The 25,087-nt window shown below is 38.9% G+C and overlaps 1 protein-coding gene across 4 annotated transcripts in view; it reads right to left on the bottom strand.

The window, feature by feature from the left end:
* Positions 1 to 25,087, bottom strand: part of LOC101004941 (solute carrier organic anion transporter family member 1A2) — an 80,008-nt gene that overhangs the window by 33,714 nt on the left and 21,207 nt on the right. For 3 of the 4 annotated variants that reach the window (XM_009180341.4, XM_009180342.4, XM_009180340.4), the window contains exons 3-4: positions 11,309 to 11,450; positions 7,056 to 7,188 (exon numbers count right to left, since the gene is read on the bottom strand). In XM_009180341.4, coding sequence (XP_009178605.1) covers positions 7,056 to 7,188; positions 11,309 to 11,450 — 275 coding nt within the window. Of the gene's footprint in view, positions 1 to 7,055; positions 7,189 to 11,308; positions 11,451 to 17,141; positions 18,552 to 25,087 lie in introns of those variants that run through there. The other variant, XM_009180343.4, reaches the window with a different exon arrangement.

A 25,087-nucleotide genomic window follows, 5' to 3' on the forward strand; every position in this document is an offset into this window, starting at 1 on the left:
TTTCCTCGGAAAGTAAATTACGTGCTGCAAGAATGGAAAAAAAAAAAAGTATATTCAATGAAGTCTCTGTTAGAAATAATGCTGGATTGTTTTCTGTGTTTCTATCAGATAAGGTAGCCAGAAGAAAACTTGCCCTTCTGAGTTGCACAAAAGCTAGAGTGTTATGCTTGGATACCACTGATAGTCTTAATTTCTGTGCTATAGGATATAATAAGAAGTCTCAAAATACCTTCCCTTTACAACAATTGTTCAGTGATGCCCAAAGAGTTTGACTGTGAACTATAGACAAAGGCTTTAATCCTATGAGACAGGACAACCGCAAGGAAATAACACCTTTGGCAGGTGGTAGAAAGAAATGTAAATAGTAGCTGAATGTTACTTAACATTGTTTTGGATAGGCTAAGAAATAAAAGAAAAGGAAAGACTCTGCTTAGAAACTCTGATCCCTTCAAAAATACTTTAAAAGAGAAAATATATTTTGTTAATTTATCCACTAAAAATCCAATAACTCAAAGTCTATTCATTCCCAAAGCATCAGCAAAATGACAGTAAACAGATTTTCAAACAGAATAGAAAAAGGCATAATTCCACAAGGAAAAAAAAGTAGAGAATTTTACAATAAAAGAGAGCTCAACATGATTTTGAAAATGGAAAAGCAGGTAACTGAGTGGTCACTGAAATAGAAGATATGAGAAGTGCAACTGTAAGTGCCTGCAAGAAAGCAATGCTGCAAAGCCCAGGAACATTCAGGCAAGATACTTAAGTGCAAAAGTGAGTATGGTCCAAAACACAGAAGAGTGCAAACACTTTGGTTTAAAGTGTGTTTAAGAAACATTAAACTTCCAGAGACATTCCCTGCCATTCCAACTGAAAATGTTCATTGACTCCAGAGTCTGGAGAGGCACGTTGAGCATAGAAAGGCAATACAAAAACATTGGGGGTATTAAGTTTAAAAAACTACATATCTACATATTAAACAGTGAGATTCCCACTTGCATTTGGCTGGTAGCTAAGCTTCTACCTCCCAAGCAACAGATTGAAGAATCTCTGTCTAGGATAACAGGTTATGTCCAATTCTGAGCCATCTGCAAAACAGCCAGTCCCTGCTCAATGACTCTACAAAGAAGTCCTCCTTTAGCCAAGTCCTACACATGTATACAGAACTTCCAGCTGGCTTCTTGTTGTTGTTATTCCTCCCTCTTAAGTGTGAATAGATAACAAAGGACCACCAGATATATGAAAGAAGTCTGTAACAGTAAAGACAGCTACAAACAAACAAACAAACAAAAACGGTACACTTGGAGGTGCCAGAGAACAAGAAGAAAAATGAACAAAATTTAGATGGGAAGAGATAATGCATTCTTGAAAGAACAATAAGATGTTCCTTCAAAAGGGACATTCAAAGAACAAGAGCCCTTGAAAATTAGAAATGTGGTAGCATAAGCTAGAAAGTCATTCAAAGGCATGGAAAATAAAGTTAAATCTCCCAGAAACTAACAAGACAAGACGACAAAAAATTAGGGATAAAAGATGACAAAACATAAGGTTAATACAGGATGTCCAATATTCAAGTAATAGAAGATCTAGAAAGAGAAAACAATGTTATGAGAGAATGTAAAGGGGAGATATTATCAAAGAAATAACAAAAGTAACTTTTCCAAATGCCCAGATTGAAGGCTCCTGACACAATGGAGGAGACAGATTTTTTTTTGTCTTTTTCTTTTTTTTTTTTTTTTCCTTTTTGTGGAGAACGGGGTCTCGCTATATTACCCAGGCAGGTCTCGAACTCCTGGGCTCAAGCTATCCTCCCGCCTCTGCCTCCCTGAGAGCTGGGATTACAGGCGTGAGCCACCGCGCCCGGCCAGGAGACAGATTTATACCAACACAATTATCATGAATTTTGGACTTCGAGCTTAAAAGAAAATTCCAATAGTTTCCACTGAAAGAAAGCTGATCACAGAGATTAGAATGGCATAGGATTCTGAGTAATAACAGTTGATTACAGGCTTCCTGTGTCAAGTGTTGATTACAAGTGTTAGATAGAGCTGGAAAGCATTGGGAAAATGTCTTCAAAATCCCTAGGGAAAATATTTCCAATCTAGAATTTTATCCTAGCCAAAGTAACAATCAAATGTGGGAGTAAAATAGGAATATTTTCAGATGTACAAAGTCTTACATTTTATACTTCCCTTGTACACTTCCTTGGAAAGCTATTAGATTATTGTCTTCACAAAAACAAGTGAAGAGGAAAGAGGAAAGCAGGAGACAGGACATCCAGAAAATGAATAACTGAATGTATGAAACAGCAAAAAAGCAAAGTCTCAAGGATAATGATGAGGGAAAATTCCACAGAAACAGCAATGCAGCAGGTCTAGAGAATTCCAAGTTCGGATTGCAGATGGAGAATTGAAAGTGATATGTGAGGAATCTCCAAGACAAAAATCAAACTCTATGATATGAGATAAGAATATTGAGTAGACATTTGCCCTACCAGTGGAGAATTTGGTGATGAATCAGTGAACAATACAAAGAAAGCTAACCATATGATAAAATGAAGTAATTATTAAATCTAGAGCAAATAAAAAGTCATATAAGTAAAGAATGATAAGCACATGGTTCAATGGTAAAAAAGATTTACATAATTATACAAATGTAAATAGTAAAAATGATTTTATGGTAGGAATTCAATACATATTGTGTAACACTAATGTATGGGCATACCTCAGAGACATTGCACGTTTGGTTCCAGATTGCCACAATAAAGTGAATACCACATGAATTTTTTAATTTTCTAATGCATATAAAAGTTATGTTTGCACTATATTGTAGCCTATTAAGTGTGCAACAGCATTATGTCTGAAACACAATGTATACACATTAATTGAAAATGCTTTATTGCTAAAAGATGCTAACAATCATCTCAGCCTTCAGAAAGTCATAATCATTTTGCTGGTAGAGGCTTTAGCCTCCATGTTGATGGCTGTTCAGGGTAGTGGCTATTGCAGGTTGTGGGGGGGCTGTGGAAATTTCTTAAAATAAGACAACGATGAAGTTTCCTGTGTCAACTGATCCTTTCACAAAAGTTTTTTCTGTAGCACACAATGCTGTTTTGTTGTTGTTGTTTGTTTGTGTGTTTTTGAGACGGAGTCTCGCTCTGTCGCCCAGGCTGGAGTGCAGTGGTGCAATCTCGGCTCACTACAAGCTCCGCCTCCTGGGTTCACCCCAGGTTCACACCATTCTCGTGCCTGAGCCTCCCCAGTAGCTGGGACTACAGGCGCCCGCCACCATGCCCGGCTAATTTTTTTGTATTTTTAGTAGAGATGGGGTTTGACCGTGTTAGCCAGGATGTCCTGATCTCCTGACCTCGTGGTCCGCCCGCCTTGGCCTCCCAAAGTGCTGGGATTACAGGCCTGAGCCACTGCGCCCAGCAACACATAATGCTGTTTGATAGCATTTTACCCACAGTAGAACTTCTTCCAAAACAGGAGTCAATCCTTACAAGCCCTACCTACCAATCCTTACAAGCTTTATCACCTAACTTTGTGTAATCTTCTAAAACATTAGCTGTCATTTCAACAGTGTTCGCAGCATCTTGATCAGTAGTAGATTCCATCACAGGAAACCACATTATTTGGTTGGTCATAAACAAAAAATCTTCATTTATTCAAGTTTTATTATGAGATTGAAGCAATTAAGTCACATCTTCAGATTCCATTTTAAATTCTAGTTCTCTTGCTCTTTCCACCACATCTGCATTGACTTTCTCCACTAAAGTCTTGTGACTTCCTTCACTAAAATCTTGAACCCCACAGGGTTATCCAAGAGGCTTTGAGTCAACTTTTCAAAATTCCTGTTAATGTTGAGATTTTGCCCTCCTCTCCTGTTCCTATTGGAATGTGGAATAGTGAATTCTTTCGAGAAGGTTTTCAATTTACGTTACTTAGATCCATCAGAAGAATCACTATTTATAACAGCAATATCCTTACAAACTGTGTGTATTAAATAGTAAGACTTGAAAGTCCAAATTACTCCTGATTCATGGGCCACAGAATGGATGTTGTGTTAGCAGGCATGAAGACAACATTCATCTCCATGTACATCTCCATCAGAGCTCCTAGAATGTCAATTAGCAGTAATATTTTGAAAAGACTTCTCCTCCCTATGTCTGAAAGTCCGAGGTGGCATCTTCTTTCAAAAGAAGGCTGTTTCCATTTTGTGAGGCCAAGGCAGGCAGATCACCTGAAGTCAGGAGTTTGGGACCAGCATGGCCAACGTGGTGAAATCCCGTCACTACAAAAAATACAAAAATTAGCCAGGTGTGGTGGTAGGCACCTGTAATCCTAGCTACTTGGGAGGCTGAGGCAGGAGAATCGCTTGAACCCAGGAGGCAAAGGTTTCAGTGAGCTGAGATCATGCCACTGCATTCCAGCCTGAGCAACAGCATGAGACGAAGAAGAAGAAGAAGAAGGAGAAGGAGAAGGAGAAGGAGAAGGAGAAGGAGAAGGAGAGGGAGAGGGAGAGGGAGAGGGAGAAGGAGAAGGAGAAGGAGAGGAGGAGGAGGAGGAGGAGGAGGAGGAGGAGGAGAAAGAAGAAGGAGGCTGTTTCATCCACATTGCAAATCTGTTATTTAGTGTAGCCACGTTCATCAATTAACTTAGCTAGATCTTCTGGATAACTTGCTGTAGCTTCTCCATCAGCACTTGCTGCTTCACCTTGCACTTTTATGTTATGAAGACAGCTAAGATCTTTCCTTAAACTTCATGAACCCACCTCTGTTAGCTTAAAAATTTTCTTCTGCAGCTTCCTAATCTCTCTTAACTTTCGCAGAATAGAAGAGAGAGCCTTGCTCTTTTGGATTAAGGGAATGTTGTGGCTGGCTTAATCTTCTGTTCAGACTATTCAAACTTTCTCCATCTCAGCAATAAGACTGTTTCACTTTCTAATCATGTGTGTCTTCCTTGAAATAGCACTTTTTCTTTGTTTTCACAGCTTGGTTAACTAGTTGGTGCAAGTGGCTTCACTTTGGGCCTCTCTTGGCTTTCAACTTGCCCTCCTCGCTGAGCTTAATCATTTCTAGCTTTTGATTTAAAGTGAAAGATGTGCAACTCTTCTTTTCACTTGAACACCTGGAGGCCACAATAGAGTTATTGTAATAATTGGCCTAATTTCAATATTTTTGTATCTAGGGGAATAAGCGGGCCCAAGGAGAGGGCAAAAAATGGGGCAATGGCTGGTCAGTGGAGCAGTCAGAACACACACAACATTTATTGATAACGTTCACCATCCTAAGACTGGCACAGTGGCTCACGCCTGTAATCCCAACATTTTGAGAGTCTGAGGCAGGCAGATTGCTTGAACCCGGGAGTTCAGGACCAGCCAGGGCAATATGGCAAAATCCCGTCTCTACCAAAAAAAAAAAAGAAAATACAAAAATTAGCCAGGCATGGTGGCACGTGCCTATAGTTTCAGCCACTCGAGAGGCTGAGGTGAGAGGATCACCTGAGCCTGTGGAGGTCGAAGCTATAGTGAGTGAGATCACATTACTACACCCTACCTTGGGCGACACCATAGCTCTAAAAAAAAAAAAAAATACATAAATAAATCACCATCTTAAATGAGCATAAGTTAGTGGCACATCAAAACAATTACATTAGTAATATCAATGATCACTAATCACAGATCACCATAACAGATACAATAATAACGCAAAAGTTTGAAATATTGCAAGAATTATCAAATGTGACCCAGACACAAAGTGAGCACATGCTATTGGAAAAATGATTCTAATCCTCAACATAGGGTTGCCATAAACCTTCAATTTGTGAAAAATGCAATATCTGCAAAGTGCAATAAAGTGAAATGCAATAAAGCAGGGTATGCCAGGATTCAAAACTAATAGAATAACATTTACTTAGAAATAAGGAGGCAAGGCTGGGCCAGGTGGCTCACGCCTGTAATCTCTCATTTTGGGAGGCTGAGGTGGGCGGACTGCTTGAACCCAGGAGTTCCAGACCAGCCTGGCCAATTTGGGGAAACCCCATCTTTACTAAAAATGCAAAAATTAACTGAGTGTAGTGGCACACACCTATAATCCCAGCTACTCAGGAGGCTGAGGCAGGAAAATCACTTGAACCCGGGAGGCAGAGGTTGCAGTGAGCCGGGAGATGGCGCCACTGCACTCCAGCCTGGGCGACAGAGTGAGTGAGACTATCTCAACAAAAATAAAAACAGAGGCCAAGGCAGGCAGTTCAGGAGGTTAGGAGATCGAGACCTTCCTGGCTAACACAGTGAAACCCCCATCTCTACTAAAAATACAAAAAATTAGCCAGGCATGGTGGCGCATACGTGTAGTCCCAGCTACTCGGGAGGCTTGAGGCAGGAGAATTGCTTGAACCCTGGAGGCAGAGTTTGCAGTGACCCGAGATCACGCCACTGCTCTCCAGCCTGGGTGACAGAGCGAGAGAGACTCTGTCTCAAAAAACTAAATAAATAATAAAAACAGAAAAAAAAAAGAAAGAAATTGGAAGCAAATAGAAGAAAGAGCTAAAAGTTGTAAGTGCTTGCCTCTGGAAAGCAGTAATAAGTGACAAGGGAGAACTTTTTGTCAATATCAGCCTTTTTGTATAGTTTCTATTTTTATGACTTTGTACATAGTTACTTTTGTAAAAATTAAAAGAAAAAATCAATCTTCAGACTGGTCTGTCCCTTGGTGACCTGCAATTAAGCAGAACCTCATTATAATTAGAAGTATTTACATGGTCCTGAGAAGGGAATAATCCCAAGTTTTGGCCGGTCCTGAGAATCTTTTCACCAGACTCAACTCCACAAGAAAAGGTGTCAAATCCCCATTGTGTAAACTGACAAAATTGACTACGTAAGTGGAAGTGAGGCAGCCAAAAGCACCGAATAGACAGATGGAACAGAATGTGCGTCTTCCCCCTCCCATTACAGTGCTCTATGCTGTTGGAAAGCATTGCTCCTTGAGAGGATAGTGCGAGCTTCATTTCCTGCAAGTGAAATTTGACCACCCAAAATTATCAGACTGGAATACTTACTGGTTCATGAGGAAATGAGGTAGTGATTTTAAGAAACAGCCTAAGCCCATAACCACACATCCAATGCCAATCATTATAGGTCTATGCAGTTTGGTTCCAAAATAACTCACAAATATAATCAACAAAAGATTTCCTAGGAAAAATTGAGAATAATCATTTTAAAAAGTATGAACAAAGTCTTAATTAACAGCCTCACCTGATCATTTACATTCTAGCGTTTACTGCATAACAACTATCTTAAATACTGGGATTTGTGCTAGGGTTGTATTAAATAATAAACAAATATAACACAATCCCTGCCCCGAAGAAAGGTTCTGTTTTGCAATGTAGGCAGATACAGAAACAGGTATCTCTGAAACACCAACATTTATAGAGGCGAGAAGAAGAGAAGCCAGTGAAAGGGACTAAAGAATGGTTATGGGAAATTTGAAAGGCTCTATTTGTGACTATCTAGACTTGGGAAATGAGGTGCAAAAGAAGGTGTCAGCCTGCATGTGACCTCTGGCCTCTCTCTCAGTGCCTACTCCATAGAATATTATCATGTTTTCCTATGCCCAGAAAGAGAAGCAGAAGTCAAATTTAGATAGCTGAGTGTTTTGTAACTCATTATTTAAAAATACCTTCATTTTGGTCAACATGACCAAGACAAGGATCTATTTTTTTTTCTACTTCTTTCCCTAGATCAGACAATGTACTTAAGTAAAAATTAGTAGACCCCCCCCACCCCCGCCTTCTACCGGGTCTTCAGTGAGTCTGGATTTGAGGAATAAAAATGGCAATGAAAAATGTATCCCCATGTCTTAGGATGAAGCTTTAGAATAAAGAAAGTAATGGGGGAAGGCCCATCTGATGGACAGATCCTTGAAGAGTGTGGAGTAAAGATTTGAAATAAACAAATATATGAGTAAGTTTTTTGCCAACCATACATTTTTTAATTAAGTAAATAATATCTACCTTGCTCCCACTATATATAAAGAATGCCTCTGCAATGACTCAAGATTATAAAAATTTCAAAAATTTTTTTCCTCAAGGAGTTAATAATCTTCTAAGTGGTGTATATTTTGAAAACTTTTCTTTCCATCTATATTTTTCTCTAGTCTGCCCTGTATGTAGAATATACGTCCATTTGTACATTATTTTAAATGGAGAGCGCCCCACCCCAATAACTATATCAGCCACATTGACCTCTCTAGGTTTCTAAAATGTATCGCCAAAGCCACCCGTGTTGAAGGGAGTGTCTCCAGAGGCCACTGTTTGAAATTCATATCTATTTTTTGAAAGGAGAAGAAAGGAAGAACTTTCCTTCTTCATGTAAGAGTGAGTTCGTGTTTTAAACTGCCTTGCTCTGTCAGGAAATAATTGCAACGAGAAAGCATGGGAAAAGGTAAGTAATTTTTTTCAAAGGTATGGAGAATGCTGCCTGTAAAACTGACTGGGGAAATGTAAGCTAAGTGATATGTTTATTGGCATTTATAAATTTCACACTATTTCTAATCTTCATCATTCTCCTCAAGCTATCTATCACCACCCACTAGTGGTAGAAATTGTTAATATTTTCTACGTTATCAAGAAATTTGGGGCAATCGAACATGAAGGCATTTGAGTTTTCCACCTGAAGGCCTTACCACCTTCCTTCAGTTTGAGAGGTTGGGGTGCCCATCTTACCATCTGACACTAAACACATCATCAGGGCACTGCCATTTTCTTCAGCCACTTACTCTAGTAATTAAAATCTCTCATATATATTTTAAGCCTCTCTCTCAACTAGACTTTAGCCTACACATATTCTCCAGTTTCTCTCCAAACTTCCCAGAACATTCATCCATATTCATAGATTCCACTTTTCCCCCTCCCTAATCCCCTAACATCGCTCCTACCTTCACTGCTCCCTAGCTTCTAAATTTGCTAGTGCCCTGGCAAAGACCATCAGTTATCTCCATATTATGCAACCCAGGGAATCGTTCTTCATTCTTATCTAACTGGATACTTCTAATGCTTTTCACACTGCTAATGCTTTATTTTTTTCAAATTTCTACTCCTTTGTCTTTCCTAATACTATTTTCTCCTGGTTCCCCCTCTTGTTTCTCTGACCATTCCTTCTTTTCACATTGTCATAGACTCCTTTTCTTCTACCTGTACCTTAAATGTTGTGCAGCTCAGGATCTATTCTTTGTCCATTGTAATTATCACCCTATATCCTCTCCCTAAATAACCTCATAAATTCTCTCTCTAGTTTTAGCAAACGCCTACTTACTTGCTAATCAATAGCTCCAGCCCAGATAGTTCCCCAGTGCTTCAGACTCACATAACTGCAAAGTGAACATTGTCACCAACGGTCAGCAATAGAAGCTACAGATATGTTCAGATGACAATATGGCCATTGCAAACAATTTAAAATATTGACACAATAATTACTTTAAAATTAGTAACTTTTTAATTTAATGGGTTGATTAAAAGTATAAATATTACTATATAAAAATTTGTTTTAATATTTTGATCATTCTACTTCAATATAACTAGCTTCCTTTGCACCCATGTAGTTCTTTGTTGTGCAATTAAAATTATTATTCCAGGATCATACGGTGTTACAATGCTAAAAGAGTCCTTGACACAGAAAGGTTAATAACCCCTTCCGACCCTCAGTGACACTCCCTCATCTAGAGGATTAAAAGGTAAATGCCATAGCAGGCACACAAAGCTCTCATTAACCCATTTCTCACCCCCGCCCATTTCTCCAGGCTCACATCCTAATCCTTTCCAATTTTATCTTGGCTAGTCAATGTTATCAAGCTAAATGTTGCTCCTCACATAGTCTATTACGTCGTTCTTAGGCTTCTTCTACTGGAATTTTCTTCACATTTGCTTAACCTCGTTTCTTCTCCTAGAAAACTTTTAGTCAACCTCTGAGAGTCTGTCTTCCCTAAATGAGTCTATGTTTCTTCTGTTCCTGTAAGACCTTGTATATATTTACGTTACCAAACTTACTTCATTCAATTAATGTTATCATTATCTGCATCTCTACCTTCTGTTAGATTATGCACTGAGTCAATTTGTGGGCTATACATGGAGTTAGTTCTAACTCTCTCACTGGGATCAGCACACAGGAGATACAGGGTAAGATCTAAGGGAGCTGAACACTAGTAGATAAGATCAAGAATCACTTATTTCAGTTTTGCTTCTCCTCAATCCTGATTTTTTAAATATATTTATATTAAAGGCAATTATCACCTTGAAGAAAGTGGAAGCTATTACAAAACTAGAAAAGAGTGACACTCATATTTCTATATAACTTTTTTCATGGAAGAAATCCTTCTTTCCCTCATTCTCTCTCTCTGTGGTCACATATTCCCAGTCATCCACAAAAATCAGAATCTACGAGTAGACTTTATTCTTCCCTAGAGGCTGCCTCTGAAATAAATTCAGAGAGATATAAAAGCAATCTTTTCTTCTCTCTGTACTTGGAAAAAAAAAATTGTTAACCTCCCAGACCAAATAGCAGAAAAATATTTGCATTTTCATTTGTAAGGCAATTTCCTTGGTCTCCAACAATATCTTCTACATCTTCTAGGTCTTCCACCTTTGTTTTTGTTGTTGTTGTTTGTTTGTGTTTGAGACGGAGTCTCACTCTGTCACCCAGACTGGAGTTCTATGGCAATCTCGGTTCACTGTAAGCTCTGCCTCCCAGGTTCACACCATTCTCCTGCCTCAGCCTCCCGAGCAGCTGGGACCACAGGTGCCCGCCACCTTGTCCGGCTAATTTTTTGGTGTTTTTAGCAGAGACGGGGCTTCATCATGTTAGCCAGGATGGTCTCGATCTCCTGACCTCATGATCGCCCATCTCAGCCTCCCAAAGTGCTGAGATTACAGGCATGAGTCACCATGCCTGGCGATCTTCTACCTTTGTATCTTCTAAATACAAAGATGGAGCCCTTAGTTTCCCTTAGGGTTATCAAATGATAGATTTAAATATAAATACTATAAATACTCTGCTACTCGTGCTACATAACTAAAAACTATTAGACTAAAAAGAACAATGGTGAGATATGTGGCAATATTTAGGTGTTAATACTAGGTAGTATTTAAATGAATTATTTCCAAGTATATTCTGAGCTTAGCTAATCAATTAGTTTTAGAAAACATCCAACTCAGTCAGATTAAATGACCTAAAACAGCAAATAAGGAGAATAAAATTCAGAGATGCTCCATAGATAAGACAAAATACAAAAAGAAGAAATGCAAAAATAATTCATTACCAATCTCAAAGCTTCCATTAATAAATCCAACTAGAGATGTTGGGATGTTGAATTGTCTCTCTATTTGTGTGAGCATGGAATTCATATAAGATCCAGATAGGGTTTTGGATACAAATGCACATGTTATTGCCAACAGAAACATCTAGGAAAAAAATATAAGAAAACATAGAAAAATTTATTTTTAAATTGTATACTTGCCGTCTGTTGACAAAATGCCTTCCACCATAAGACTGATTGTCTCCAACTTAAGTAACCTTTGAATTTGCAAGAAACTGTAAAATGTAGTCTGTTCCCCTTGTCTGTCATACTGTGATTTATCTCTGAAAACTCAAAGTGAGACTAATTTTGTAGGCAGTTGCAGCCTCAATATTGTATAAGCATACTGGTACATGCATAGAAACAAACAGTCATTCTAAGTAATACATAGCTGATGATTTAACCAGGTCTTCAGAACTACAATGATATCTAAAGTACAAAAGAACCTATACATATACTGTAATGAAAAGAAAGAATGCAGAATTATACAAAGACATTATTTCAAATACATTTAAGTTCTCTCTGCAAAACAGTAGGGCCCCAAAAAAATGAGGGCCCCAGGGTCTCTCATCCTGAGAGACCATTTGACCTACTATCTAGCTAGATTACCTTGGCCGACCCCACTCTTTCCTGTTCTTGCTTGCAATTCTTGGTCAGAAACATTCTGCATTCTCAGCAAGGAAGGAAATATCCAAAACAACCTGAGTTATGTCCTCATTCTTCCCATAGTAGGATGCTCTGCAACCCTTGAGCTCAGCAATCCCAGTTGTGTCTAAGGCATGTAAGCCCAGGACAGGGTGTTTTCAGGGTTTCTCAGCTGCAGTGGAAATGGAGGACCACACAAAAATGAGACTCTATTTATTTTGGGAAGCTTTCCTGACCCTTGGAGAATCAGCTCACATGGACCCTTGGCTTCTGTTTATTCTTATTGCCTGCCTAATATGTATACTATAAATTTCCATATGTTTTATTAATCATACTTCCTATGAATTGATATAGTTCTAGGAAACAGTGAGGTTGATGCAATCCATAACAACATCAGGGATGAGTTCACAGATAGAACCACTGTAATCATCAGGAGCTACTATGGTTTTACTAAAAATATGAATGGTTAAAATTCTGATAGGTTTATTAAATTTAAAAAGATAGCTTTTAGTAAGAGGTTTTAAAACAGGAGCACTGTATACTGGTAATACTATAGTTAGGCAGATTAATTACTACTTCAAAATGAACAAATTATAGATTTATGTCAACTTGAATGGTAGTCTTCAGTCACATGCCATAGGGATTTTTGCTTGGTCGTATTAAAGATATTTTCTGAGGACATTTGCTTCCTGGGAGACCATTTGACCTACTATCTAGCTATCATGCTCAAATTCTTAATATTCTCACACCTTCCACCTTCCACCTTCCACACCTCCAGTCTTAAGCCAATCACACAACTTATTTTCTACCTCACATATTCCTTTCAAGTTAACTCACAACCTTTGCTGTTTCTCAGTCTCCAACCCAGTCACATGCTCTTTCTTTATGCCCAGTAAATGATATCAGCAACTTCACCTGCAAACTTAGCTCTGTCCCTACCTTCTCTAATTTGCCTATGTCTTTAGAAAGATTGGTGTCCCTTTCCTGTACAATAAAATCCCTCCAATCTTGCTGTTGAATCCATTCTTCCCATTTCTGAGATTCTAATTCATCCATATCGCTCTTTTATCTCACTTTTTATTTACTTATTTTTTACTTCTTTGAGACAGTCTTACTCTGTCACCCTGGCTGGAGCGCAGTGGCATAATCTTGGCTGACTGCAACCTCCACCTCCCAGGTTCAAGCAATTTTCCCACCTCAGGCTCCCAAGTAGCTGGGGCTACAAGTGTGTGCCACCATGACCAGCTAGCTTTTGTTTTTTCAGTAGAGACAGGGTTTCACCATGTTGGCCAGGCTGATCTTGAACTCCTGACCTGAGGTGATCCACCCACCTTGGCCTCTCAAAGTACTGGAATTACAGGCAGGAGCCACTGCACCCAGCCTTTTCTCTCTATTTTCACCCTCACACTCTATTGCTTGATTGCTTCTTTCCCCACTAGCTTATTAAGATAGCCAAGATAATTCTTGTCTTTTGAGGGAAAAAAAAAAAAAAAGTTCCCTCAGCCTTGATGGATAGCTACTCTAGCTACCACAAAGCTGTTTAGAAGAATAGTCTAGACTCATTGTCTGTACCATTTAACCTTCCATTCGCCCTATAGTCTGCTATAGCCTGGTATTTCTTGAAATTACCTCCATAAAAGGTCATAAACAACTTCCTTATTCCCATATATCCCAAATCCACAAACTATGTCTGAATTATCAGCTTACTGCGACTCTCAGTCATTTGATACGGTTGATCTCTCTTTTCCTCCTGAAATTCCCTCCCCCATGCATACCTGTATCTCTGACTAACTGCTAGATTCTTTCTACTCAGTCTTCTCTTATTTGGTCAACACTTTCAAGCCTCTGTCTTGTATTCCCTACCCTTTTGCTATGCATGCTCTCTTTAGGACATCTCATGCCCATCCATGCCTTTAACTACCACACGTATGATGAAACCTCTCATATGCATGAACAGTTTAGCTCAGACAATTGAAATCCTATTTAGTCTCCTCTAGCCTTGTGTACCTCCAACCTCTCTTTCACATGCCACCTCCAATAATTTGGATCGTAATTTTTTTTGTTAAATGAATTAATAAAATACATAGTTAGCATGTGATTCTACTTCTTAAAACTTTTCAGTAATTCCCATAAACAAAAATCTCTGATTTTTAAGATAGTAAACAAAGTCTCATCTATATTTCAGTATCATCTCCTGTTGCTTGTCCTTAGACACAATGTTCCACTTCTAGCTGTGTTAATTAACCATGCCATTTTATAGTTCCGTGCTTTTATATAATAGTCCTCCAGTTATAACGCCTTTTCTCCCTTTGTTCATCTGGTAAATATATAATTCATTTTCAAGAATCAGGTATTTTATTACTTCTATTGTGAAGCCTCTTTTGCCTCTGTGCTCCCCAGTTAAGCCCTAACCATTCATTCACTCTTTATCTTCCCACCCTACTGTGTGCCTAACTCCGTTACAACCTCTATTACAGTGCACTTCATTTATATAAGTTCCTCTTTATTTATATGTCTGTAAGTTCCTCTCTCATTATTCTGGAACAAGTCAGAGACAGGAGCCGTATGTTATTTACCCTTGTGACTCTGGTGCTTATTAAGTGCCTGACAAATAGCAGGCACCCAATACAAGTTTATTGAATTAATGACAGAGTAAGTATCAAAAACATCTTGAAGAAATCAGAGCTGAGAGTAAAATGAAATTGAATAAGATTAAATATAGTGTTTTCATCCATCTGGGCTGCTATAACAAAATACCCTAAGCTGAGTGGGTTATAAACAACAGAAATTTAATTATCATAGTTCCAAAGACTGGAAAGTCCAAGAGCAAGGCACTAGCAAATTTGGATTGGCTGATGCCTGTGAACTCAAAAGTATCTGAGACAGTTCTCAATCAATTTAGAAAGTTTAGTTTGCCAAGGTTAAGGATGTGGCCACAACACAGCCTCAGAAGGTCCTGACAACATGTGCCCAAGATGGTCAGGGTACAGCTTGCTTTTATACACTTTAGGGAGACATAATATATCAGTCAGTACTGTGAGATTTACATCAGTTCAATCTGGAAGGGCAGGACAACTCGAAGCAGGGGGTTCCAGGTCATAGGTAGTTTTGAAGTTTTAAAATGTGCTGATTGGCAAGTGGTTGGAAGAGTTATTATCAATAGAAAGTAATATCTGGGTTATATTAAGGGCTTGTGGGGACCAAGGTTCTATCATGCAGATAAAGCCTCTAGGTAGCAAGCTTCAGAAACAATAGATGTAAATGTTTCTTGTCAGATTTAAAGTATGTGTTGATGTTAGTTCTGGCTGGTTTTTGCTGAACTCCAAAAGGGAGGAGGGTACAATGAAACGTGTCTGACCCACCCCCCTTCCCATCATGGCCTAAATTTGCTTTTCAGATTAATTTTGGAATGCCTTTGGCTGAGAGGAAGGGTCCATTCAGATGGTTAGGGTTCTCAGCATTTTATTTTTGCTTTATATTCTCCCTCTTCCAGCTAAGATTTGCCAGAGGCAACAACACTATCTACCAAATTTTTATTTCAGCTCATACCATGGTCGGGGTGGCATGGCTGCCTGCTTGAGATCCATCTTGTCCCTCGGTGGGACCCCCTATGGCCAAGAGACTTAGAGTCAAAAGACTTATAGCAAATTAAATGTTCTAAGCCAGATAGGAATGGACATGGGCGAGCATTTATTACCCCTTAATTTTTTTCAGTAAAAAGCCAACAAACAAAAAACCAAAGGCCAGGTTACAAAACTGACTTATCTTTAACTTCTATGCATCGAGCTACTATAATCTTGGTTTTAGTTATGGACTTACAGCAATTAACTACACAAAACATAAGCATTGTTCTGAAAAAAAATTTTTTAATATATACTGGCCGGGCACTGTGGCTCACATCTATAGTCCCAGGATTTTGAGACCAGCCTGGGCAACATTGCAAAACCCTGTCTCTAAAAAAATACAAAAAGACAAAAAGCTAGCCAGGTATGGTGGTGCATGCCTGTAGTGCCAGCTACCTGGGAGGCTGAGGCGTGAGGATCACCTGAGTCCAGAAGGTCAAGGCTGCAGTAAGCCATGATGGCGCCACTATGCTCCAGCCTGGGTGACAGAGTGAGACCCTGAGTGAGTCTCAAAAAAGAAATAAATAAATGAAAATAAAATTTAAAAATACATATCTGTCTGCACAACTCATAACTGGGAGTCTTATATCCCGAAGGCTTTGTCACAAGGTATCTTTATCCTCTCAGTAGTTATTTTCTTTTAATTCTACAAAAAGCATGACATTCTTTATGATTGGGCTGGATGAAAAGATGCCACATAATAGCTCAGTAGGCAAAAAACTTTGTTTTACCAGCTGTTTAGGCATCTGTGTATCCATCCTTGATTTGGATGATCTGAACTAATTCACTTCCTCAAACCTAGCCCTTACAATCTCTCACATCCACCTCTTCCACAGCAGTCCTTAGGCCTAGAGGGAGGGTGCTTGTATAGTCTTAACAGAAGGGCATTTACAGTGAAAAACAGATCGGGCTCAGTGGGATGCCAAACGAGAGAGATTTGCATCTCTAGTCTTGAGAATACCGTGATTCCAATTTCCTTGGAAGTAAATCAAGGAGAGATAAATAACATTAATATTTTGACAATCAAAAGAGTATCTGTGTGTCACAATGGAAAACAGAAGCTATTTCATGATGGATTCAACTAAAAATATGAAGAAAAACTATAATCTGCTATTCTTTAGAGGATTATTATAGCCAAGAAATCATTCATGAATCAATCTGCATTCAAAAACAAAGGTCGGGGCTGAAATCTAGTAACAAGTGTTAAACTTCTCCTTTGAAAAAAATGTTCTCTCTCTCTAGCCCTCCTTTTCTATTAAAGACAAATTATAGTAAGACCGATTTGTGTGTAAAAATAAGTTTTAGGCTTATTATACTTGGACTGACTATTTGCATAAAGTGCAGCAAGAAATTGAATGACCATATAGGCTCTTTTTAAGTTGGCTTTGCTGGAAATTTACCTGAAAATATGTTATTCTAGTCAAAGGCTTGGTAAAATAATCAGTGTCTCCAATTGTCCTGTTTTAAAACAAAAGACTCTTACTAAACTTATGCAAATAACTATATTGTGATAAAACCAGAATACTCACGGTTTCCAAATTTTGGAGAACTTGGAGAGAAAGGTAAATTTGTTCATAAAAACATACTTCACCCAATTGCTCTAAAGAATAAATAATTTAAAAGAAAGAGATTCCCTTGACTCTTTAACCAGAGCATCAGCCTTCCAAACAACATGTCCTTTGTTCACCTTGAATTGCCATTCACATGCTAAGCAGTTCTTGTCATATGAGAGCTGTTTATCAGGCACTGTAGAATCTAGCAGCTCCTCACAGTTAGAGTCAGCCCTAGGGGAAAAAGAATGCTCTCTGCTCATAAGTATCTCCTCTTTGCATCCTCAGGTAGCAAGACCCTATGTAAACAATTTTTAAGTTATTATGGAACTCTTTGGGGCACCATTATTTCCATTAGCAAAGGAGTAGCTTCAGTTAACATTCCATAACAAGGCCATAAATGTCCCTCAATGGGAAATTCTCTAGTCCAGTATTTGTCTTTGGGAAGTGCTCCCAGTCTTTTACCATAAGCCCTAATAAATGCTCCACACGGGGATATGAAGTGGAGAATTGTTCCCCTCTAGCCCTTCAGCTTCTACCATACATTCTGTAGGCTCAGGCAACCTTACTAGTTTCCATTTAGTGAGTCCAATTAACATTCTTCAAAGGGAACATTTACATGACTTCAGTTTCATAGTACTTGATAGGAGAAACATCCCTCAATCAGATACAATACCAATTTTCACAAGACATTTAGGTAAAGGAGTTAAAATTACCTGACACACAGGCTGTACAGACATCTCAAGTTTCATAATCCTATCAACCTGTACATTTCTATGTTCTGGTTCAAGGAACTTTTCTTTTCTACCCCCAGACTATTTTACTTTTTCTGGTGAAAAGTGATTTGAGTTCCCAGCAGGATATTGAGCCAAGGGACTTGGGCTCTTTTTTTAATCTTCATCTTAATTTACCTCAGCATTACCCCAGGTAATGTCAGCTCCTTCATTATAACCTTTGCCTGTTGCTGTTTCTTCAATTTCCCCAATCTGGGGCAAATGCAGAAAACAGGTATGCGGCCTTTTAATGTTGGGGGACCAGTAGGGGTTCCCTTTGGTCCACCCAACCTTTGATAGTGTTGTACGACCTTTGTTTCAACCCCATCGATTTTCATTTTATTTATTTCATTTTTTATGAAACATCCAAATATTTTCATCACCCTCTGGGGTGAGTCCTCTGACTCCCTTTTGCCTTTCTCATTATTCTTTGTTAATTACCCCAATGTTTTATTAAGCATCTGTAAGACCCATGAGGACAGCAAATTTGATCAGGCTGTGATTCTGTGGTATTAATGTCACCTGGAGTGCCCATGTAGCACTTAACCTTCAAATTTACCATGTGATATGGTTTGGCTGTGTCCCCGCCAAAATCTCATCTTGAATAGTAGCTCCCATAATCCCCACATGTTCTGAGAGGGACCCAGTGGGAAGTAATTGGATCACGGGGGTGGGTTTTCCCATGCTGTTCGGTATAGTGAATAAGTCTCACAAGATCTGATGGTTTTATAAAGGGCAGTTCCCTGGCACACGCTCTCTTGCCACCATGTAAGACATGCCTTTGCTTCTCCTTCATCTCCCACCATGATGGTGAGGCTTCCCCAGGCATATGGAACTGTGAGTTCATTAAACCTCTTTTTCTTTATAAATTACCCAGTCTCAGGTATTTCTTCACAGCAGTATGAAATGGACTAATGCAGTAAATTGGTATAGAGAGTGGAGTGCTGCTGTAAAGATACCCAAAAATGTGGAAGTGACTATGGAACTGGGTAATAGGCAGAGGTTAGAACAGTATGGAGGGCTCAGAAGAAAATAGGAAAATGTAGGAAAGTCTGGAACTTCCTAGAGGCTTGAAGGGCTCAGAAGACAGGAAGATGTGGGAAAGTTTGAAACTTCCTAGAGACTTGTTGAATGGCTTTGACCAAAATGCTGATAATGATATGAACAATAAAGTCCAGGCTGAAGTGGTCGCAGATGGAGATGAGGAACTTATTGGGAACTGGAGCAAAGGTGATTCTTGCTATGCTTTAGCAAAAAGACTGGCAGCATTTTGCCCCTGCACTAGAGATCAGTGGAACTTTGAACTTAAGAGACATAATTTAAGGTATCTGGTGAAAGAAATTTCAAAATAAAGCTTTCAAGAAGTGACTTGGGTGCTCTTAAAATCATTCAGTTTTATTAATTCACAAAGATATGGTTTGAAATTGGAACTTATGTTTAAAAGGGAAGCAAAGCATAAAAGGAAAATTTGAAGATTGATGATGTGATAAAAAAGGAAAAACTCATTTTCTGAGGAGAAATTCAAGCTGGCTGCAGAAACTTGCATAAGTAATGAGAAGCCAAATGTTAATCACCTAAACAGTGGGGAAAATGTCTCCAGGACATGTGATAGGTCTTCACAGTAGCCCCTCCCATCAAAGGCCCAGAGGCCTAGGAGGATAAAAAATGGTTTTCTTGTGCAGTCTTTGGACTTGGTGCTCTGGGTCCCAGGCATGGGACCCAGAAGGAGCCAATGTACACTCAATCCATTGCTTCAGAGGGTGCAAGTTTCAAGCTTTGGTTGGTCCTGCAGGTGCATAAAAGTAAAGAATTGAGGTTTGGGAACCTCTGCCTAGATTTCAGAGGATGTATGGAAACACCTGGATGTCCAGGCAGAGGTGTGCTGCAGAGGTAGGACCCTCATGGAGAACCTCTGCTAGGACAGAATGGAAAGGAAATGTAGGGTTGAAGCCCCCACACAGAGTCTCCACTGGGGAACTGCCTGGTGGAGCTATGAGAAGAGGGCCACCATCCTCCAGATCCCAGAATGACAGATCCATCAACAGCTTGAACTGCGCACTTGGAAACGCCACAGAACACTCAACACCAGCCTGTGAAAGCAGCCAGGAGAGGGGCACTGTACCCTGCAAAGTTCCAGGGGTGGATCTTCCCAAGACCAAGGGAACCCACCTCTTGCATCAGTGTGACCTAGATGTGAGACATGCAGTCAAAGGAAATCATTTTGGAGTTTTAAGGTGTGACTGCCCACTGATTTCAAATCTGCATGGGGCATCTATCTTCTTCTTTTTGGCCAATTTCTCACATTTGGAATGGGTGTATTTACTCAATGCCTGTGCCCCCATTGTAACTGGGAAGTAACTAACTTCCTTTTGATTCTACTGGCTCCTAAGCTAGGACTTTTGTGTTAATACTGAAATGAGTTAAGACTTTGGGGGACTGTTGGAAAGGCATGATTGGTTTTGAAATGTGAGGACATGAGATTTGGCAGTGGCCATGGGCAGAATTATATGGTTGGGCTGTGTCCTCACCAACATTTCATCTTTAATTGTAGCTCCCATAATCCCCATGTGTCAGGGGAGGAAACTTGTGGGAGGTAATTGAAACATGGGGGTGAGTTTTTCTGTGCTTTTCTCATGGTAGCGAATAAGTCTCACAAGATCTAATGGTTTTATAAAAGGCAGTTCCCCTGCACATGCTCTCTTGCCTGCCACCATGTAAGATATGCCTTTGCTCCTCCTTTGCCTTCTGTCATGATTGTGAGGCCTCCCCGGCCATGTGGAACTGTGAGTCCATTAAACCCCTTTTTCTTTATAAATTACTCAGTCTCAGGTATATCTTCCTTTGAAATAGATACAAAACAGTTTGAAAGATGGGGGAATCTATGGGAAAGAGAAGAGAAATGGGGACAGGACTCAGTCTTTTTTTTTTAATACCAGAGGACTCTGGCCTGAACCAGAAATGCAGTCACAAATGAGAATAACTTAAATTATCTGATAATTACAGTATTTACAACAGAAGGGGAGGGAATCACCTAGTGCCCCTCTTCCAGGATGGACAGACATCAATCCTACTGCTAGGCTGAATAGATGCCTACTCACTCTAGGTAGTTATGGATTCTCCTGGCATGAGCAGGTAGAGGTAGTGGGATTGCCTGTTTTATGCAGTGTCCTAACCTTGGCCCACCACCCTGCGCTACAATGCCATGAGGTCTCTGGAGCTCTTTCTGACCTGGGGGCCCTCCCTCTTTCTGTGCTGAATTACCATTGGCCCTTGGAGTGTTCTATACAGTGCAACTGCACTTAGGGCAGGAGAGACTTCCCCCACCCAGTTTCCCCTGAACTAGTCCCAAGACCAAAAAAGAATTACTTCAGAGGCCAGTGCCACTCCAGGACAGTGAGAAAAGGGGAGGAGAGAGGTCACAGGACACTGACCTGGATACTAGTCATATTCAATGGGAGAATATCCCAGTTATACACTTTCACATGGCTTGCATATGAAGCATATCAACTGCCTCATCTGGGGTGCTCCACTTGGCATTTTATAGGGATGGTTGGGAAGTCCCATTTCCAGGGTAAACAGACCTTACAGTAGCAATTATCCAGTCAATTAGGCAGGTTGCTCTCTTAGGAATAACCTCCTACACGTTTGGATCACATATACTCATCAGCAATTTAATCGTGATTTGTGAATCCTGCATCAACCCAAACAAGCTCTTTCGTTTTGTAGCCTTTAAAATAAAGGATTCTTTCCTTAAAGTAGTTAAGATTTCTCAAGAACCTGATTATATCAATCTACAAAATGGAACAATTACTTTGCATTATACCCTCTGGTTTTAATAGTTACTTGGTTTTGCCCTTCCCACACATTGACTATCTTCTTGGTAACCACAGGTCTCAGAGGTGACTTTTGTTGCCCTGGTTTAATTTTTCTTTCTGTGGATAGCTTGGAGGCTGGTGGCCTGAGCTGGGACAGACACACATCTGGGCCTGGTCCAGCCTTAAGGATCAACCCAGCATTCTTGTACATTTATTTAGCTATTACAGATAACAATAACCAAGAGATTGAATATTTTTGCTTTTTTTTTTCTTATTAGTTTGCATCTCCTTATGTATTTAGAGAGCCAAATACCCAGGATCTTAATCCATCCCTAATTCTAATGAATTTTACCTTTTGTAATTGAATGTAGCTCAGCTGCAGCTCCCTACCATAGGTAACCACATAGCCAGACTGGAGTCAAGGTTTTTCATCATTCATCTTTTAATTTCTCTCTTTATTCATTTAGTTTTATCTATATAATGTTTTTATCTTTAATTAAAATAACTCTTAGTCTCTAAATTAGAAAAAAAATTCTTTAGCAAAAGCTACGTCATTGCATTTTTATAAATTTTACCAAAAACACCATTTACTCTCCTACTATTTTAACTCATAGTAACCCAGATTCCCAGTGAAAAAAATGGGGGTTATTTAATTTAACATAACATGACTTTAAGATTTTAAATTACTGGAGGTAATTTTTAGGTTAAATTTACCAAATTAGTCTTACCCAAAACTACTAAGGTCATAGGAATTAAAAGGCATCTTAGATAGCTTCCTTCAGTTTGAAAAGCACTTACTTTTCTTTTAGCCAAGTGATTAGAGGTCTTTCATAAATACTGTTAGTGAAATATCACTAATACATGACACATATAAATATATAGCTATAACAGACATACAGACAAAAGCAGATCCAAAATATTTTTCATTTGCCTGTTTTCAATATTCAATATTTCAATTTCAAAATTCTGTTTCTTACTTTCAACTATTAACTTAAAAAGTTAGGCCAGAACACCATGGCTTGTGCCTATAATCCTAGCATTTTGGGAGACTAAGGCAGACAGATCATTTGAGTCTAGGTGTTCAAGACCAGCCTGGGCAACATGCAAAACTCCATCTCTATTAAAAAATACCAAAAAATAAATAAATAAATAAGCTTGGCTTTGTGGTGCACACCTGTAGTTCCAGCTACTCAGAAGGCTGAGGGGAGGATTTCTTGAGACTGGGAGGTTGAGGGTACAGTGAGCTGAGACGGTGCCACTGCACTCCAGCATGGGGGACAGAGTGAGGCCCTGCCTCAGAAAAAAAACAAAAACAAAAAGAAGAAGTTACAGGAGTCAAAAAAAGTTGAAGGAGAGGGTTGCTATTCCAGGCCTTCTCAAAAGAGAAAAAACTGAAGCAGCAGGGCACAGGTTCTGAGATATCAATCTAAATAATTTTAAAAAGAAACAGATTACAGAATTCAAAAATTTTTAAGTTCCTGCATTAAGATTAACTCAACATTTTTAATAAATCATGTTCTAACCAATTATTTAGTGTTGTATGAGTGTATTTTTAATATCAAAGTTCAATTTTCAGAAAAACTATTTATTATAATTTATTTTCATTGTAGCCAACTAAATCACATAACATTTTAATAAATTCTTGTTTTACTAATCTTATTACAACTTACACAGGCCATTCACAACATTCTTGGACTTTCTAGTTTGACATAATATTTCTCTTTCTTAACAACGAGTCATTTTATTTTAGGACAAAAATTCATCGTGCAAGATTCTTTCTCATATAAAATTACTTTTCTTTTAAGCTTTCTTACCAAAAATACCTCTTTATATTTATAACTTTCTTTGCATCTCTTATTTCCTGGTCCTTTTTACCTCATATTGTATATAATCCTTAAATAACCTCTGAATTAGACAAAAATTATTTACCTTTGAATAAGAACACTTTAGACCTTAAGAAGAATCTGCCCATGACTCTTGAAACTCCACAAAGAAACAAAGGGTGAGTGATGCCTTTGTTCTGAGTGCTTTAAGGTGTTCCAGTCATTTCATGCCTTCTCTAGATTTTTTTTGGTACCAGACAGTGAAGGGGGAAGGAGAAATAGGGTAGAAGAAAAGAAAATGATAGAACAATTGTCTTTTTAAGACAGAAAACTGCAACAGAAACCAAGTACATAATTTGTTTGTTTTCGTTTTTTCAGCTATGAGGAATTTTAGCAACTTCAGAGGCCTGGCTGCTCATACTTTGGAATTCTCATTTGAATTTGATCAAGTTGGGTAGAGTTGGTCAAATCTGATGGGAGAAACAACAGAACAACAAAAAAACCCCAACAATACAATTACTGAGCACTCTAATGCTAAGGAGAAATTAAGACTAGTTGGCTGTCAATTCTAATTTCTAGTAATTAAGAAGAATCTCTGAGACAAAAAAAAAAAAAAAAACAAGTCTGCTACTTATCTAGGAATGAGATCCTGGCTCAAGACTGCTGTTTACTATCTTAGAAGCAGAAAAACAAACAAACAAACAAAAAGCTCAAACTTGCCTTCCCTGTTGGAAATTAGCTGAAACTCCAGACAGGAGTTGCCCATTCTCCATTGTCATGGGAGCAGGAAACTTGCCTCCTTTGTTGGACACAAAACTCAAAAAGAGGAGTTGTAGAGAGAAATAAACTTTAGATCTTGACCAAATTTAAGGAGATTGGGCATTCTCTGGAGTGGGTGGGGACTCCCAGGCCTCAGCAAATTGTCCTATCAGTTTGAGCCATAAGGTTAGCTCAGGCTGGTACCAAGTACCCATAGGAGATTTATCAAAGATCAGAGGCACCTCCACTCAGAATCCTCTTATGGTTGCTAATTTGTGAACCCAAAAGTATCTGAGACAGGTCTCAATCAATTTAGAAAGTTTATTTTGCCAAAGTTAAGGCATGCCTACAGTACAACCTCAGAGAGGTCCTAAAAACATGTGTCCAAGGTGGAGTATAGCTTCCTTTTATACATTTTAGGAAGACATAATACATCAATCAATACACATAAGATTTACGTTGGTTCAATTGTGAAGGGCAAGATAACTCAAAGCAGGAACTTGCAGGTCATAGTTTGATTTTAAAATATTCTGACTGGCAATTTGTTGGAAGAGTTATTATCAATAATAAAAAATAATTTCTTGTTTACAATAAGGGTTTTGTGGAGACCAAGGTTTTATCATGCAGATAAAGCCTGTAGGTAAGCAGGCTTCATAGAGAATAGATATAAATGTTTCTTATCAGACTTAAGGTCTGTGTTGATGTTAATGCTGGTTGGTTATTCCTGAATTCCAACAGAGAGGAGGGTATAACAA

The sequence above is a fragment of the Papio anubis genome, chromosome 9 (genome assembly GCF_008728515.1).
Source record: "Papio anubis isolate 15944 chromosome 9, Panubis1.0, whole genome shotgun sequence".
In the NCBI taxonomy this organism is placed as follows: domain Eukaryota; kingdom Metazoa; phylum Chordata; class Mammalia; order Primates; family Cercopithecidae; genus Papio; species Papio anubis.